This window comes from Enoplosus armatus, chromosome 17 (genome assembly GCF_043641665.1).
Source record: "Enoplosus armatus isolate fEnoArm2 chromosome 17, fEnoArm2.hap1, whole genome shotgun sequence".
In the NCBI taxonomy this organism is placed as follows: domain Eukaryota; kingdom Metazoa; phylum Chordata; class Actinopteri; order Centrarchiformes; family Enoplosidae; genus Enoplosus; species Enoplosus armatus.
This window is the reverse complement of record NC_092196.1, coordinates 6,394,992-6,410,358: the sequence shown is the minus strand read 5'-3', so window position 1 is coordinate 6,410,358 and position 15,367 is coordinate 6,394,992. Positions and strand designations below refer to the sequence as shown.

Sequence of the window (15,367 nt, the reverse complement as noted above, 5' to 3'; positions counted from 1 at the left end):
AAATAAGACCATTTTTTGAGAATGGTTAGTGAAATTTACATCAGACTAAATGTTTTGTATTGATGATGTGGTCTAGTTTTTTGGTGATGTGGGTGAAATAAATGAATTACTACTCATTCTAAACTTCTTGATGGCACCAATCATATCAGATGTTGGGGATATTTGGACAATAGAGCTCCTCCTCTGTGTCTACTAAACCTTCAAATAACCCTTTTCCCTTTACGTTGCTCTCTCGGACACCTTGCTCTGTCTTCTCACCTTTCCCTCCTCACCTTTGAACCCCTATCCCCCCGTCCTACCCATGATGCTTTGAGTGTCTCTCAGCTTTGTTCCATGTGCTTGTGCTGCTGCTGCTGCGACATTACAGAAGCTTGGCAAGGACAAGCGCAGCCTTGAGCCTACGCTACCTCGCTACGGCTAGTCTAAGCTGTGGCTAAGGCTTTGCTTAAGCTTGACTGTGCTAAGGCCAGGCTATGCTACGGCTAGGCTGCGCTTTCGCCGCTGCGCTGCCCGCCCTGCCTGAGGCCACACCCCTGTCACCTGCTCTGTAAGTAGGAAGTGCCCCTCCCTCTATTCTTCATTGACCGCTAACATGGGCTATGCTGAAATTGAACTACGTACACAGAACATTAACTCTGACCTCTTTTTTGTTTTTGTATTTTTATTGTTCTCACAAATTTAAGTTCATTAATGAGAGCCATGGTTACCCCCACTTACCCAACTTCACATCTCCTGATGCTTAAAGCTTGAAGGAAGACTTTTGATGCTGTGCTGGGACAGAGGATGTAACCATGGTTTCTCAAACCTTGTACCAACGTTATACCAAGGGGCGTCACAGGGCTGTCCTCTCAGTGCCTGCTTGTTGTATTGTCTGCTTGCTACAGTTAACACATAGTGAATTCACAGTACAACATATGCACCAGATTTGGCTCCTAAAATAACAACTTGAATTTAGTTTTTTGAATAGATAAAATTATTTTATTCTTGTCTGGAGCCACAATAAACTGTTTAATTCAGATAAGCCTCAAAATCAAATCAAGCTTTATTGTTTTGGTTTAAGAGTAATTTAACACCCCCTAAAAATCTTGCTTTTGCTGACCTCTCTTGGTTAACCTTCTCACCTTGCTGCAATGATGTACAGGTGCACTCCTGTACACCATGACATCACCGCTCGGTGTGGTTACAGGTCTAACAGACTTCAACCAGAGAGGGCAAAACACTGATTCAGTCTGGTGTTACGTTACTTTTTAATAAAAGTCTCCATAAACAAACATTACAGCTAATGTTACGACTGACATTTTACGCTTTAATGTCAGTAAGACAAAAAAAAAAAAAGAAGATATTTTGTCTGGTGGTTGAAGAGAGCCTGTACTGTGCATCCACCCTCAATGTTAACACTCTAACCCCTGAGGAGATGCTCCTCCTGCTCATCTGTTGCCATGGACCTAACTGCTAACCACCAGCAACACACAGCTAACCAGCAGTATGCTACACCGTGTGTGTGTGTGTGTGTGTGTGTGTGTGTGTGTGTGTGTGTGTCGGCCTGTCAGACTTAGAGGAAGAGCAGTTTTTCACTTCTCTCTCTGTCACATTCTCTGAAGGGGTTTTTTAAATAATAAATGTCATCTGAGTCAGAGTTTCAGCTCACATGGTCTCAGCATATGTATGTATGTATGTGTGTGTGTGTGTGTGTGTCAATGTGGCTCACATGCATGTATGTGGTAAATCCCAATTTTTCCTCCTGTATCTTGCTCACACAGCATTACAGTGTGAAGGCAGGGGACAGTCTGTCCATCTCCTCTCTCTCCACTGTTGTCTCTGATCAGCCTTAATGTTAAGATGTGGGACTGTGTGTGTTTGTGTGTGTATCTGGGAATTTGTGTAGTTAGTATGTTATTGTAAGGTTCAGGTGGCTGTGTCCTTTGACACAGGGCTTAATTCATTCTTTGTATTTAGTTTCTTGTCTTTGAAGAGTTGTATCTTGATCGTTTTTCTTTTCTTAATTAATTGTCTCTGTGGTGTCCGCAGTCAGTAGAAACAATACCAAGTGATTTGACCTTTGGCCCAGACCCGTGCTGCAGCCACATTCATCTCTGAGCTGAAAAATCTTTTCTCTTAAACAGAAACCTCAGAGGACGATGACGACAACGAGGATGAGTCCGATTCGAACGATGATGGTGGCTGTGAGGAGAGTGGGCTGGGTCTGCTGGCCAGGTTTGCGGCAAGTGCGCTCCCTGTCAGCTCCACCCCATTGAGCCTTCTCCATGACGGCAAACACCGCAGCAGGCAAAGCACTTTGGGTAACACAACACAACAGATGCAAATAAGTCGTCTTGTTACTAAGCATCATGTCTGTGAAAATGTTTTTATTTATTTATAATTTTGATTTGAGGATAAACCCCTTGAGCTGTAGCTGTACCCCCCTTGTAGAGAGGGAGTAGCAAACCCGAGCGTAGTGGACGGGCTGGGGTGTATGGTTTGACCATGACCTGGATTTAGTATGGGCCTGACCCATTCGCTCCACGGTAGGCAAATACCAGTGTCTTGAATCGGATTCGAGGAGCCACCCATAGCCAGTGCAGCGTCTGGAGGAGCAGTGTACTGTGGGAGAACTTGGATAGGTTAAGACCAGCCGAGCTGTGGAGGTCGGATAGGTACATGCTGCCATCTGGGTGTGTCATCTGCATATAACTGAACAGAACAAGTAAAACGTGTTTTTGGAAGATCATTAATAAAAATAGAGAAAAGTAAAATATAACCTTGTCGTACAGTCCCAAAACAAGGAAAAGAAAAAAAAGAGCTGGCTTGAAAATGATGATCATAAATACACATCCATGTACAAATTTGATCAGGGAGAAAAGATGCAGCTTCTTCTGGGTGACGGAACAGCCTTTGGTCGCCATTGACAATCACTTGCAGCGTAGATGGGTACGGCACTGAATATTTCATGCTGAGGTGTCTGAGTCTCTCCTTGACAGAGTCAAATTCCCTGCGTTTCTTGAATAGCCTGGCGCTGAAGTCTGGATAGATGTGAACTTGAGCTCCATTACACAAGAGCCGCTGCTTATTCCTTGCATCCTCACCTTGTCCTGAAAGGTTTTACCAGGAGTGACCTCAGACCAGCACTAGCTGGTGACTGAATGACTGGGGGAGTCAAAAGTTCTCCTTACCAAGAAGAAGCAGAATAAGTTGTTTCACCAAGCCAACCACGTCACGGCCCTCAGCTTTTTCAGGAACATGAATGAAATGAAGATTCAAAGATTGGCTCATCTTTTCAGCATCCTCCAGAGAGTCTCCACCTCCATCATGAACATTGTCCTCATTTGAGCTCTCTGTTCCAGTTCAGACACTTGTTCCCCAAGTGTAGTCAGCGATCCTTGAATTTTATTGGCTGACTTGGATTTTATCAGGGGTTTTTTTTGTCAAAATGGGCATTTCAGATTTGATCTGCTGTGTAACATTCAAACTTGTTTGAAGAGAGACCTTGTGCTGGCCTGTTGTGACATGTCCGCTTCAAGAAACTGCCAGACGACAGCTCCAAATTCCAAAATTAAGACAAAAATTGTAGGCCTGGGAATGAAGTTAACTAGTGATGCAGACAAAGCATGCAGCACACGTTCGCATAACAACGGCCATCTTCACGAATTCACAAAGATGACAATTCTGTATATTCATAAACAGAATGACCTTATTGTGGAAAGTAGCAACAAAACGAAAAGTAGAGAAAAACACAGTAATCTGTCTCCTTATTATATTTTTATACAAAATGTAGACAAACCTGTTCTCTGCACAAACTCGCCAGCTTTTACTAATTTCACAGGTTCCCCTGACAGCATTCCAGCCTTTAATTGTAATTTTTTGTGGTTGAGCAGGTTCAACGCCTGAGCGTTTATTCAGGATTGTGTTATTGATTCATGGTTAAATATCCAATAATTTCTAATTGTCACATCAGGGTGCATGTAATGATTCAGTCTTGAATTATGTATTAGTTTCAGATTGATCAATAGTCCTATTCGTGGCGTTATTGATTTCAGAGAACCTAATACCTGAGTTTATTACTGGCTGCATGTTTATGGGAGGAGCCTGTTTCTGTACTGTGTGTGTGTGTGTGTGTGTGTGTGTGTGTGTGAGAGAGGGACACAAAGAGTTTTTACGTCAGGTGACCCTCTCCTCTCCCCCATCAGGGTCGTCAGAGTGTGAGTGGTCGGACTCTGGCTCGGACCTGCGGCTGAGGAAGTTCCCCTCCCTGCTGCACGGCAAGCGCTCCGCCCCAGAGCTCCCCCTGTTGCCCCCAGCAACCCGCCGCATCGACCAGACCAGCCCCACCAAGCGAGACAAAGCGCAGCCAGTCGAACGCAAGCCCCTGCCCAAGACACGCCCCTCGCCCCGCTCGCCCCGGCAGTTTAGCTTCGACCTCCCCTCTGGCTCCGGGGTCGGAGGCTTCAGCGAGGACGAGGGCTGGAACCGAAGACGCAGCGAGAGGATTTTCCTCCACGATGCCACCACCTCAGCCTGTCAGACGTCTGTGTCAGCCTCCACTTCCATCAGTCAGAGCTCCTCCTCCAGCTCGGCCCCACCTCTCACCCCGAAGCCCGCCTCCAGGCCCAAGCCCACTCCACCCATCAGGGAGGGGAAAGATGTGGTGAAAGTACGTTAATAATTCATCGGGTTGTTGTTCACCAGCTGAGACTGAAAAACAAAGAGACTTGTCTTTTTTTCTCCCCTCCCTTCTTTACTCATCTCCCTTTTCTTCTCTGTTACTGTTTCACTCTTCTTCACTCCCTCAAACTCTGGTTCCCTCACATCCTTTTGTCTCCCTCGACACCTCTGTGCAAGAGTGTGTGTTTAAGTGTGTGTGTCAGAGTGCCAGCAGGGTTTCCCAGTACTTCAGTCACTGCAGCACTCCCCTGCTGTCTGTGTCGTGTTGCTGACAAGAAAGGACAACTGCAGGAAGCCTGGCAGCATCCCACCCTCAGTGTGTGTGTGTGTGTGTGTGTGTGTGTGTGTGTGTGTGTGTGTGTGTGTGTAACGATATAAATCTGTCCAGTAGATCCTCAATACTGTCATCCATAAGCATGTTTTAATTCGGTGTGTTGTGACTTTTGAAAACCAGAAGAAGAAGCTGAAGGACTCTCCACTGCCTGTGAGCCCATCCACTCTGTGCAGTCCAATCACAGACGGCCCCATGCCTCTGAGCCTCAGCCCGGCACGCAAGAGCCAACCAAAAGCCAAGACCAAGGCCAGAGAGGTCAGTGGGATGATGGATCAGCTGCAAAGCCATAATGGATGTGAACTTGATTATCCTGGCAAGGACAAAACCAGAACATTTTAGTTATTAGACCTAAATGTACACACACGCACACAGCATGCTTTCTAGCTTGCTGTGTTGCACAAACACATGAACAAACAATAACAATAAGAATTTAACTGTTAACTTCTGTTGTAATTAACAGTTTTGTTCTGTTAGTGAGAGAGAAAAAAAGTAAACCTCTTGTTTTGTGTGATTTCTGCCAAAGTGTTGCATTGCTCTCCATCTGCCACCAGCCAAAACTGGAGTTTGTTTTGGAAACACGAAAGGCAGCTGAAGTGTGTGCAGAGCTCTTTGTGGTGGCAGAGCAGCAGAAAAAAATTGTGTGTTCAACAGCATAAGCACTGTAATATGTCGCCGTTTCACTTTGAAAAGTTTTTGTGGGCTACCACAAATGAACCTGAAGCAGCAGGTTTCATTTCATCACCAGCATCATAACTTTTCAATATTAAATGTCATCGGGGGGTTTTGGAATATAAACTAATACGTTTGAGGCAGTTGGTATTTTAAATGGATGATTAGTGCCGTGAAATTAGAGCCCTTGTGTGTGTTTTTGCAGCCTTCCAGGGGAGCGGTGAGCCGGCTCATGGAGAGCATGGCGGCAGATGAAGACTTTGAGCCCAACCAGGACAGCAGCTTCAGCGAGGACGAACTCCTCCCACCGCGCAGCAACAGCGTATCAGAGAGGTCCTCCACACCTGGTCAGTACACAAAGACACCAGCTACTGCCGCTGCTTCCAGACATGCTTACACTGTAGACGCTGACATGCTTATTTACTGCATGTGTTATTGTGTTCAGCTCCAGTGCAGTGTGTGCTGGATAAGGACTCTCTGGTGGACGGCCTCAGAGTTTTGATCCCGATGGACGACCAGCTGCTGTACGCGGGACACGTGAACACTGTACACTCCCCTGACATGTGAGTACACACGAGCAGACATGTAAACCTCAGAGGGTAAAAAAGACAGGAGCACAGTGATTGATGTCAGCCTTTTAATAGTGGAAATGCACACATCTGTTTGCACTATTAAAAGCTGCACATCAATCAGTGTGCTCCCATTTTCTTCCCCTCTAAAGTTTGCTGTCCTTGATTTGAGAAGTACCTGATTCAGCTGCACATGGCTGGAAGAACCCCCAGATACATAAACCTTTCCTACATGCAGGGACACTTTCTGTTTTCTTAAAGAAGTAGTTTGACAGTTTGGGAACGTTTCTTGCTGAGAGTTAAATGAGAAGATTGATGCCTCTTTCATATCTGTGCACTAAATATAAAGCTACAGCCAGCGGCCGCTTAGCTTAGCATAAACACTTGAAGCAGGGGGGAACAGCTAGCCTAACGCAATTGTTGTTTTAAACGTTTTTTTGTAGTGATTAAACAAACAAGATATATCGTGTTAATTAGCAAGATTTACAGGTGCCAGTAGGCAGTTACCTTTGGACAGACCCAGGCTAGCTTTTTCCAATCTTTTTGCTAAGATAAGCGAACTGGCTGCTGGCTGTAGCTTCATATTTGGCTTACAGACATGAGAGTGGTGTCAGTCTTCTCATCTAACTCTTGGCATGAAAGCAAATAAGGACATTTTCCTTTAAACATGCACAAACTTGCATGCACACAGACACAAAGCATTACATTTAGATCTAATTTTGGTCATTTAGCTGTGGCTCAAATCCAGAGTAGCTTAATTAAAAGGAAACAAACAGACTAAAGCCCTGTTCAGACGGGATTAATATTCCAGGGGGATGCAGGTATTAGTCGTGCTCCACTCTGGACAACGTCTGAGCCTGAGCCTGAGCCAAAGCACCACAGTGGGAGTTAGTAATAGATAACACATTCCCTGGCCTGCTACACACCAGAGCAGTCAGAATCCAGATAAAGATGGAGTGCTGTCTCACTGACCCCAAACTGCTGACCCCCGCCCTTTTCCCACATTTCCTCCCTGCAGATACAGCGTGGTGGTGGAGGGGGAGAGAGGGAACCGACCGCACATCTACTGCTTGGAACAACTGCTGCAGGAGGCTGTGAGTAAACCGGATCACATATGGATCCTCTACATTTACACAAGACTGAATGCTCCTCTCTCTCTATTTCTAGTGATGCATGAGGTGTGAGACACTTTGAGGATTTAGAAAAGTGACAGCGTTATGTGCAAAGTCTGAAATATAAAGGTTCTTCTGTGTGTGCAGATCATCGATGTGAAACCTCCATCCGTGCGCTACCTCCCAGAGGGCACCCGCATCGCTGCCTACTGGAGCCAGCAGTACCGCTGCCTTTACCCCGGCACTGTTGTCAACGGTACAGCACGCGAACACACCCACCGCTTACATGATATGATTCACAATCCACTTACATGGACAATTTAATTGTAGCTGGCAGCACAAACAAACGTAACACATCTTAACAGAGCTTCAGTGTATGAGGTTTATTACTCTGAAGAGGCAGATGGTAATGGGAACATAACTGGTCTGGGTTCTGCTCTCATTGAACACGTTCAGCTCAGTGAGCTTTGCTGCAATAAGAACAATGTTGCTTGAGTGACTGGAAGTGACACAGTTATACAAATCACATGCGTTACAACAACAAGGTGTTTTTAATCTCTAAAATGTGTCAAAATCAAATGTTCTCTGCTTACTTGTGACTGTTTTTTCCCCCAAACAGGAAGTTCAGATATCGATGAGAATGACGATCTCATCACAGTGGAGTTTGACGATGGTGACACAGGCCGCATCCCACTCTCCCACATCAGACTGCTGCCGCCAGACTACAAGATCCACTGTGAGAGCACGCATGCACACACACACACACACACACACACACACACACACACACACACACACACACAGTTGGTGGGCAGCATCATCTCAGTCAATCATGGCCTCATTAGACTTTTCTTGTTGCCACTCTGTTCTCTGTTGAAGCAGCACTTTCACATGCAGTCATAGATTCAAATTTCATCTTACCCTCACTGCTTGGTTTGAACTTTGATATATTTACTGTGTGTGTGTGTGTGTGTGTGTGTGTGTGTGTGTGTGTGCGCGCGCATGTGTAGGCCTAGGATGACGCCTGTCTGCATTTGCATGAATGCTATGCGTGTGTGTTGATGGTTTTATTATAAGTGTTTTCCCAGTGGAGTGCTGCTCACTCACGGCTATTCCGGTACATCACTACTCTACACCAGTGTGCATATATATATATATATATATATATATATTTGTTTGTAAGTGGATGTGTTTTCTAAGTCTAAAGCCTGGTTCAGGCTTCGTGAATGCCCACATCAAATACAGTGAGGGAAACAGATTCCAAAAGGAGAGAAATGAAGCACATTTCTTACAAAAATACACAAATATACCAAAATATTTATTGAGCACGGAGCTCCAAGCACCTTGTTACATTACAGTCTTTTTCTTTGTGGGCGCTTTTGTTGATTTCTGCGCATCAGAAGCTGGTATAAATATTTTTCTTTTTGCAAACAAGGTTCTTCCAACATGTTGATGCTTTATGAGAGTGCACACACTCAAAAACACATAACGGTGTCCAAAATAGCAGACAATGTTGAAACATTGCAGGTAACAGTCATGATGAAAGCATGAGCAGCAGATATGTGAAATTCTTCTGATAAATCATAAAGTCCTGCTGGCCCTCTGCTTCTGTCCAGGCGCTGAGCCGTCCCCTGCTCTGCTCGTGGCCAGCTGCTCCAGGAGGCGAGTCCGCAAGTGCAGCAAAGAGGGCAAAGAGGCGGCGACAAAGCCAGAGGAGGCCGCTCCAAAGATCAAAGGAAAACCTGGTCGCAAACCCAAACCCAAACCAGGTGAGCTAATCAAACTGCTTCCTCAGGAGTGATAGAGGGATTGATTGAATAGTAAAAGTCGGCTCACTGTGGCTGGAAGCTTGACGCTAGTATCATCTGCTGCTTATCCTACTAATAGAAAAGATCCAATTCTATTTGACTCTAATGTATCAGTGAAATGGTTGGTGGAAACGATGAGTTTCACAGAAATGATTGACCACAAGAGTAAAATCTGTAGGAAGAAAGAAAGTAAAGGTGATGTTTCCCATGGGAGGTAAGAATAATGGAGTGGGTGCTTAAAGTAAACCTAGTGCAATGTACATTAAGCACTGCCATCACGTTTGCCTTTATTTGAGATGTGCTGCCTTTTGCCTTCTTTGAGTAATGCCATGGGACCAGTACAGGACTGCGCACTGGAGCCAAATGTGTCAGCATAACGTCATAAAAAAGAGATGGATTTGACTTTTATTTGACTCAGTCCTCATCATGGACGTGCAGTGTGTTGACGTGCCTTACCTTTCCATTTAAAACTGTTGGAAATCGGTTTCAATTATGTTGATTATTAGGATTTTTTCTAAAGATATTTTTGCCTTTATTTGTGACAGTTTAGAGAGAGACAGGAAATGCGGGAGATTAGGATAGGATTAAAACTAATAGAAATGAATAACATGCAGTTTGTTGCTGTCATTATTTTAACATATTTATCATAGAGGCCATTAAAGAGCAGAAATCAAAAATGCTTTTTTCGTGTTTTGATGAGTCTTTTTAAAACAACCGAACCAACAAAAATAGCTCAAGGCTCAGACAGATCTTTAATCAAACATCTCTTATTTGACCACTGCTGTCATCTCGGTTTAATGAATTTGCTCAGATGGCTTCGTTGTTGTTCTGTAAAGCTCCGAGTCTATTACTCTAGCTCTAATATATGGCATGTTGCATGTCTGATTTGCTGACACTGGCCTTGTTTCTACTTGGTAAGCAGTTCTGCTGAAATGCAATGTTTTCATTTCAGCATTGTTTCCTTGCTGATTTGTGTACCGTTCTCAGCATGTGAAGCTGCAGACCACAAGAATCATGCGGCCACACAATGAAAGTGTCAGCATATCCAGTGTAAACCCATTTACAGTGTAGTTTGGCCAAAAATCGGCTAAACTTTTTGGTTGTTTTTCCATCTTCTTTTTTTTCAGAGACCTCTATAAACCCAGATGGCCAGGAGAAAGCTGATCCTCCATCTTCCTCCACCCAGCTCTCAGAAAGACCCCAGGCTCCGGCCAAGCCTTCCCAGGACAGGACCTCTTCTGTCCAGAAGGTGGCTCAGGAGAAGCCCCGGCCTGCATCACGGCCAACAATGGGAACCCAGGCAAAACCGAGCCGCAAAAGCTCCACCACATCCCCCGCAAGTAGCCCAACTCTTCCCAACCCAGTGCCCAGGAAGTCCAGCTCAGCCCAGCCTCCTGCTCCTAAACCAGCCCGCGCTCTCCCTCCCTCCCTCTACCCCTCCACCTATGGGAAGGTCCTGACTGTGGATCTGTACAGCGAGCCCAACCTCAGCTCATACAACAACCAGCGCAGAGAGAGAGAGAATACCAGCAGCGTCAGTCCCACCACCAACAGGCCAATGTCCAGACCCAATATAGTAGCATCATCCACTGCATCCAAGCCAAGTGCTTCGTCCACGCCCAGGCCCAGTTCTGCTTCCACACCCAAAAGCAAACTCTCCTCGGACCATCACAGCGGCTCCAGACCCAGCCTCAGCTCTGGTCTCATACCCACCTCCATCTCCAGGCTGTCAACGGGCAAACCCGGCTCTTCACTGACTCCCAGACCTTCATCGTCTTCATTGTCGTCGTCATCTGCCCTCAGATCCAAACTGAAGATGCCGTCCGACCAGCTTTCCTCCAGCTCCAGACCCAGCCCCATCCCCAGACCCAAGCCCAGCTCCGGGCAGAGTGACGTGGGCTCTGTGGTGAGGCGCAAGCCCCTGTCTGCAGAGCCCCTCGTGAAGCTCGACCATGAAGGTGTCACCTCCCCCAAGACCAAGAAGACCAAGGCTCTGATGTTGCTAGAGGGCCGGGGCGTCAGACGAGACCACACCCCCATTACCACAGCCTCAGCCAATCAGAAACTCCTAAAGGGTAAAGTGAGAGTTCCAGACAGAGAGACTGGCCTGCCAGAGAAGGACTCCACCTACAAAGCGCAGATGCTGGCTAAGGAGAAGGCAGATAGTCGTGGAAGTGGTGGTAGAGTACAGGAGATTGACACAAGAGAGGAGAAAGGTAAAAAAGAGGAGAGAAAGGAGGTGGAGAAAAGAGAGGGGAGAAAGGAGGTGGAGAAAAGAGAGGGGAGAAAGATGAAAGAGGAATCTCAGAGTAGCAGCAGCTCAGAGTCGGAGGAAGAAGGGGAGAAAGGGAAGAAGAAGTGCAAAAAGAAGAAATGCACCTCAAGTTGCTCTTCCTCCTCTTCATCCTGCTCTGGTTCCTCCTCATCTTCTTCATCATCGTCCTCTTCGTCGTCCTCTTCGTCCACTGATGACTCCTCCTGCAGCTCAGATGAAGAGAGGACCCCTACTCCCCCACCAGGCCCCGCCTCCCCGCCTCCAGTACAGGACAAACCGAAAGAAGAAACAAAGGAAGAAGAAGAAGAAGAAGAGGTGAAAGAGGAGGCGGAGGTAAAAGAGGAGGAAGAAGAGCTGTCTCCTCCCTCACAATCTCCCTCCCCTTCAAGCTCTCCAACTCCTGCTGCTCCTGTTCCAGCTAAACCTGCTAAACCAGCCACCGGGAAGGGCTCCGGGCAAAGGGGTCGTCCTCCGAAACCAAAGCCCAGCGGAGGAGAGGGGAAGGTGGGGAGACCAAAGCGGAGGGAGGGGGTCCATCTCCCCACAACCAAGGAGCTGGCTAAACGGCAGAGGCTTCCCAGTGTGGAGAACAGGCCCAAAATCTCTGCTTTCCTTCCAGCCAGACAGCTCTGGAAGTGGTTTGGGAAACCCACACAGGTGAGGAGAAAAATCACTCATAAATAGAACAATTCATGGTCAGATTTTGAGAAACACCCACACTGTATCCGTCCAAATGTCCCTCCTTTCAATCTGTGACCAGCCTGTCCTCTTCTGACCCCCCCAGAGACGTGGCATGAAGGGCAAGGCTAAGAAGCTCTTCTATAAGGCTATTGTGCGTGGCCGAGAGATGATCCGCATCGGTGACTGTGCTGTGTTCCTGTCCGCCGGCCGGCCCAACCTGCCATTCATTGGCCGCATCCAGAGCATGTGGGAGTCATGGGGCAGCAACATGGTGGTCAGGGTCAACTGGTTCTACCATCCAGAGGAGACAAACCCCGGCAAGAAACTCACCGACAAGAAGGTAGGAGTTTTTAAACCAGTTCTGAAATTAAACTAAATCTACATTGGTTGTCATTTTTACGTTACAAAACTTTGCGCCTTGATAAATCGCTATCTGAGAATTTAGATTTGTCATTCAGTAAAAGATAATTTTGTTTCTTGAATTATTTCATCTGAATAGCAGCAGGTCTTATTCACAAGTGTTTTAACCCATATTTCATTCCAATAAATCGAATTGATTAAAGGAGAATGATTTAGTTCAAATTCATAACTAATAGAACAGTGCAAATATAGTGCTAGTATATCATTAAGAAACTATCATGAGAAGCTTGATCTTGACTTTTTTAGTATTGCAGGTGTGATTCATTCATTAAGTAAAAGAAACGCACATCAGACTGAATACATTTTTGTGTATGATCAGTTTGAAGCTTTGTGCTAAGACTTCTTTCCTCTCCAGAACTGGGATCAGATGTGTGGTCAGTCTTTACCAGCAGCGCTGCACTCTTCTATCCAGAGGAAAGACTTCATGGAGGTGAGAGAAAAAAACAACAACTATTTTATCTGTGTTTTTCAGCTCTGATCTTCAGGCTTCAAAACATCTGGTGATTGTATCATAACCATAAAAGGGAGATTGCATAATATGGAGCCTCAAAACCGATTAAATGTAAATGTCAAAAATATCAATAATCAATAATGCTGTTAGTTAAACAATTACAATTCAGTGTAAAAGAAAATATAACATTTTATACTTTTCATTTCACCTCCAATCAGCTGGTAAAATGCATTTTATTGTTTTCATTTACCCACAATCACTTGCTGAAATCAATCAAAACTCTTCTGTTTATCTTTTACGCATGCCATTCATTTCACAACTCCTTTGTTTTCTTTTTCTTTTGGTCTTGAGAGACATTTTGTCATTCATCTGTTTTCTACTACTTTTCCAAGCGGCGTGATGTATGTGAACCTCCAAATAGGGTTACCTAGCTACCTTTGTTAGCATTAGTCAGCTGGCTACTGTTAAAGGGTTTGTACAGTGATGTTACAGCAGTACAGTGTATAGATGATGACATTATGTACACTGGCTGGTGTAGTTTTATGACTAGGGTTCGCCTCAGCCTTAGGTAGCTAGCTGAAAAGGCTGGTGTAGTGTGTTTAGCCACCTGTTAAGCTAGCTAGTCACACATTCCCCTCAATTGCTCCACTGATGTTTTAATTTACTTTATCAACTGATTGGGGGCAATTTCCAACTGATTGGAAATTAAGGGAACAAGTTGTTGTTTTTTAAATTCTCCATTTAATTATGTAATTAAATGTCAGTTCAGTTATATTTCTGACTTGTCTGATAACGTTTTACTATGTTTTGTCAGTTTTGGGGCTCCACAGACAACAGATGGATGCAGTTAATTGTCTAGTCTGGTAGAAAAGAAGCAGGCGTTTCCTCCATGATATAAACGGTAGAATAAAAACCTCTGTCTCTGTCACAGCGCGCCCTCTACCAGTCGTCTCACAGCGACGAGAATGACGTGCAGACGGTCAGCCACAAGTGCCTGGTGGTAAGCGTGGAGGAGTATGAGCAGATGACCCACACGCGCCGCTACGCCGACAGCGAGGACCTCTACTACCTGGCCGGCACCTACGAACCCACCACCGGCATGATCTTCAACACCGACGGAGTCCCGGTCATCTGCTGAACAAACACAGAAATTCACTGCGAGTTGCTGAAACCAAATCATGACCTGGATCACAAACTTTGGACCTCACTGAGGAATCAAACCTAGCCCGTGATCTTTCCAAGTCTAATCACTGATCTTCATTCATGATTGATCTTTCATGGCCGCGACTCGATGAACTCAACCGCTCCGATACCACGATACACTTGGAGCAGGCTGTCATGAACAGCTACTACTACAGAGACGGGAGACACTATAGACAGTATTAAAAGGAACAAGTCTCCTGAAACCTTTGCACACACAGACTCCATTTACACGGACTGTCCTGCTTGTTGTTGTTCATGGGAAAGCTTCAGAACACACACGAGCTCAGCAGTCTCCTTTTACATGTAAATAAACCCTTCATAAACACGTACTTACACTCACACATGCACAGACACGTGTAAATACTCACCTCCATGTAATACACACACAGTTATATAGAGGAAAATATGAGTGTTTTATTTTCATGTAATAGATTTATGTCAGAGTACTTTTTTCTAAAGAGGTAAACAGTCTAGAAGCTTTAATGAACTGTGAATGATGATACAGGAGAGAGGCCCGACAGACACACACGCTGGTGATGTGACGTTGTGATTATGATGTTGCCGTGGTGATGTTACAGTCATGTTACAGTCATATAAATGTATCTACCGAACAGCAGGAGCAACAGACGCAAAGATAGAAAGAGACGCACAGAAAGAGACAGAGGTAGAGACTCCTTCCATTGCTGTCCAACAGAAAGCACTTAACAAAAAAAAACACTTAAAGTCTACCCTCCTTTTAATTTAACCCCTTCAATTCCCTTTGACAATCCTAACTCGGGCAGGCAAACCGTCCGTGTGCTACTAAAACTTCTGACTCCCTCAGACTCAGGCTTAAAGAGAGAGGAAGGAATCTTTGTACTATTAAAAGCACTTCCCATTTCATCTTTGAGTTCCTTATCTTGAAGGAAAAATCCACCCTGAAAACACTTAAACACTACGAAACAAGAAACAGCTGCTGTTGATGTATCTTTGTATGTTGTTGTTTGCCCGTTTTTGCACTGAGGTCGGACAACAATACGGGGAGAAATAGACCCTAAAGGAGGCAGAGACACCAGCCTCAATAAAGAGCTACAAGATTTGGGGTCTAGAGGGTTGTTCAAAAGCATTCTGGGAAAGGTAGGACACCTTTGTGTCATCAAGAAAAGTAAACTACAACTCTTGATCACAAAGTAACTCCACGAATGCA

At 45.3% G+C, this 15,367-nt stretch overlaps 1 protein-coding gene across 1 annotated transcript in view; it reads left to right on the top strand.

The window, feature by feature from the left end:
• Positions 1 to 14,993, top strand: part of tnrc18 (trinucleotide repeat containing 18) — a 43,169-nt gene extending 28,176 nt beyond the window's left edge. Inside the window, exons 18-30 of the mRNA XM_070923482.1 lie at positions 2,124 to 2,300; positions 4,185 to 4,648; positions 5,114 to 5,248; positions 5,868 to 6,009; positions 6,108 to 6,225; positions 7,250 to 7,325; positions 7,491 to 7,599; positions 7,963 to 8,079; positions 8,960 to 9,112; positions 10,279 to 12,083; positions 12,211 to 12,447; positions 12,883 to 12,957; positions 13,910 to 14,993. Coding sequence (XP_070779583.1) covers positions 2,124 to 2,300; positions 4,185 to 4,648; positions 5,114 to 5,248; positions 5,868 to 6,009; positions 6,108 to 6,225; positions 7,250 to 7,325; positions 7,491 to 7,599; positions 7,963 to 8,079; positions 8,960 to 9,112; positions 10,279 to 12,083; positions 12,211 to 12,447; positions 12,883 to 12,957; positions 13,910 to 14,116 — 3,815 coding nt within the window. The 3' untranslated portion in view covers positions 14,117 to 14,993. The remainder of the gene's footprint in view (positions 1 to 2,123; positions 2,301 to 4,184; positions 4,649 to 5,113; positions 5,249 to 5,867; positions 6,010 to 6,107; positions 6,226 to 7,249; positions 7,326 to 7,490; positions 7,600 to 7,962; positions 8,080 to 8,959; positions 9,113 to 10,278; positions 12,084 to 12,210; positions 12,448 to 12,882; positions 12,958 to 13,909) is intronic.
• The last annotated feature ends 374 nt before the right edge of the window (positions 14,994 to 15,367 follow it).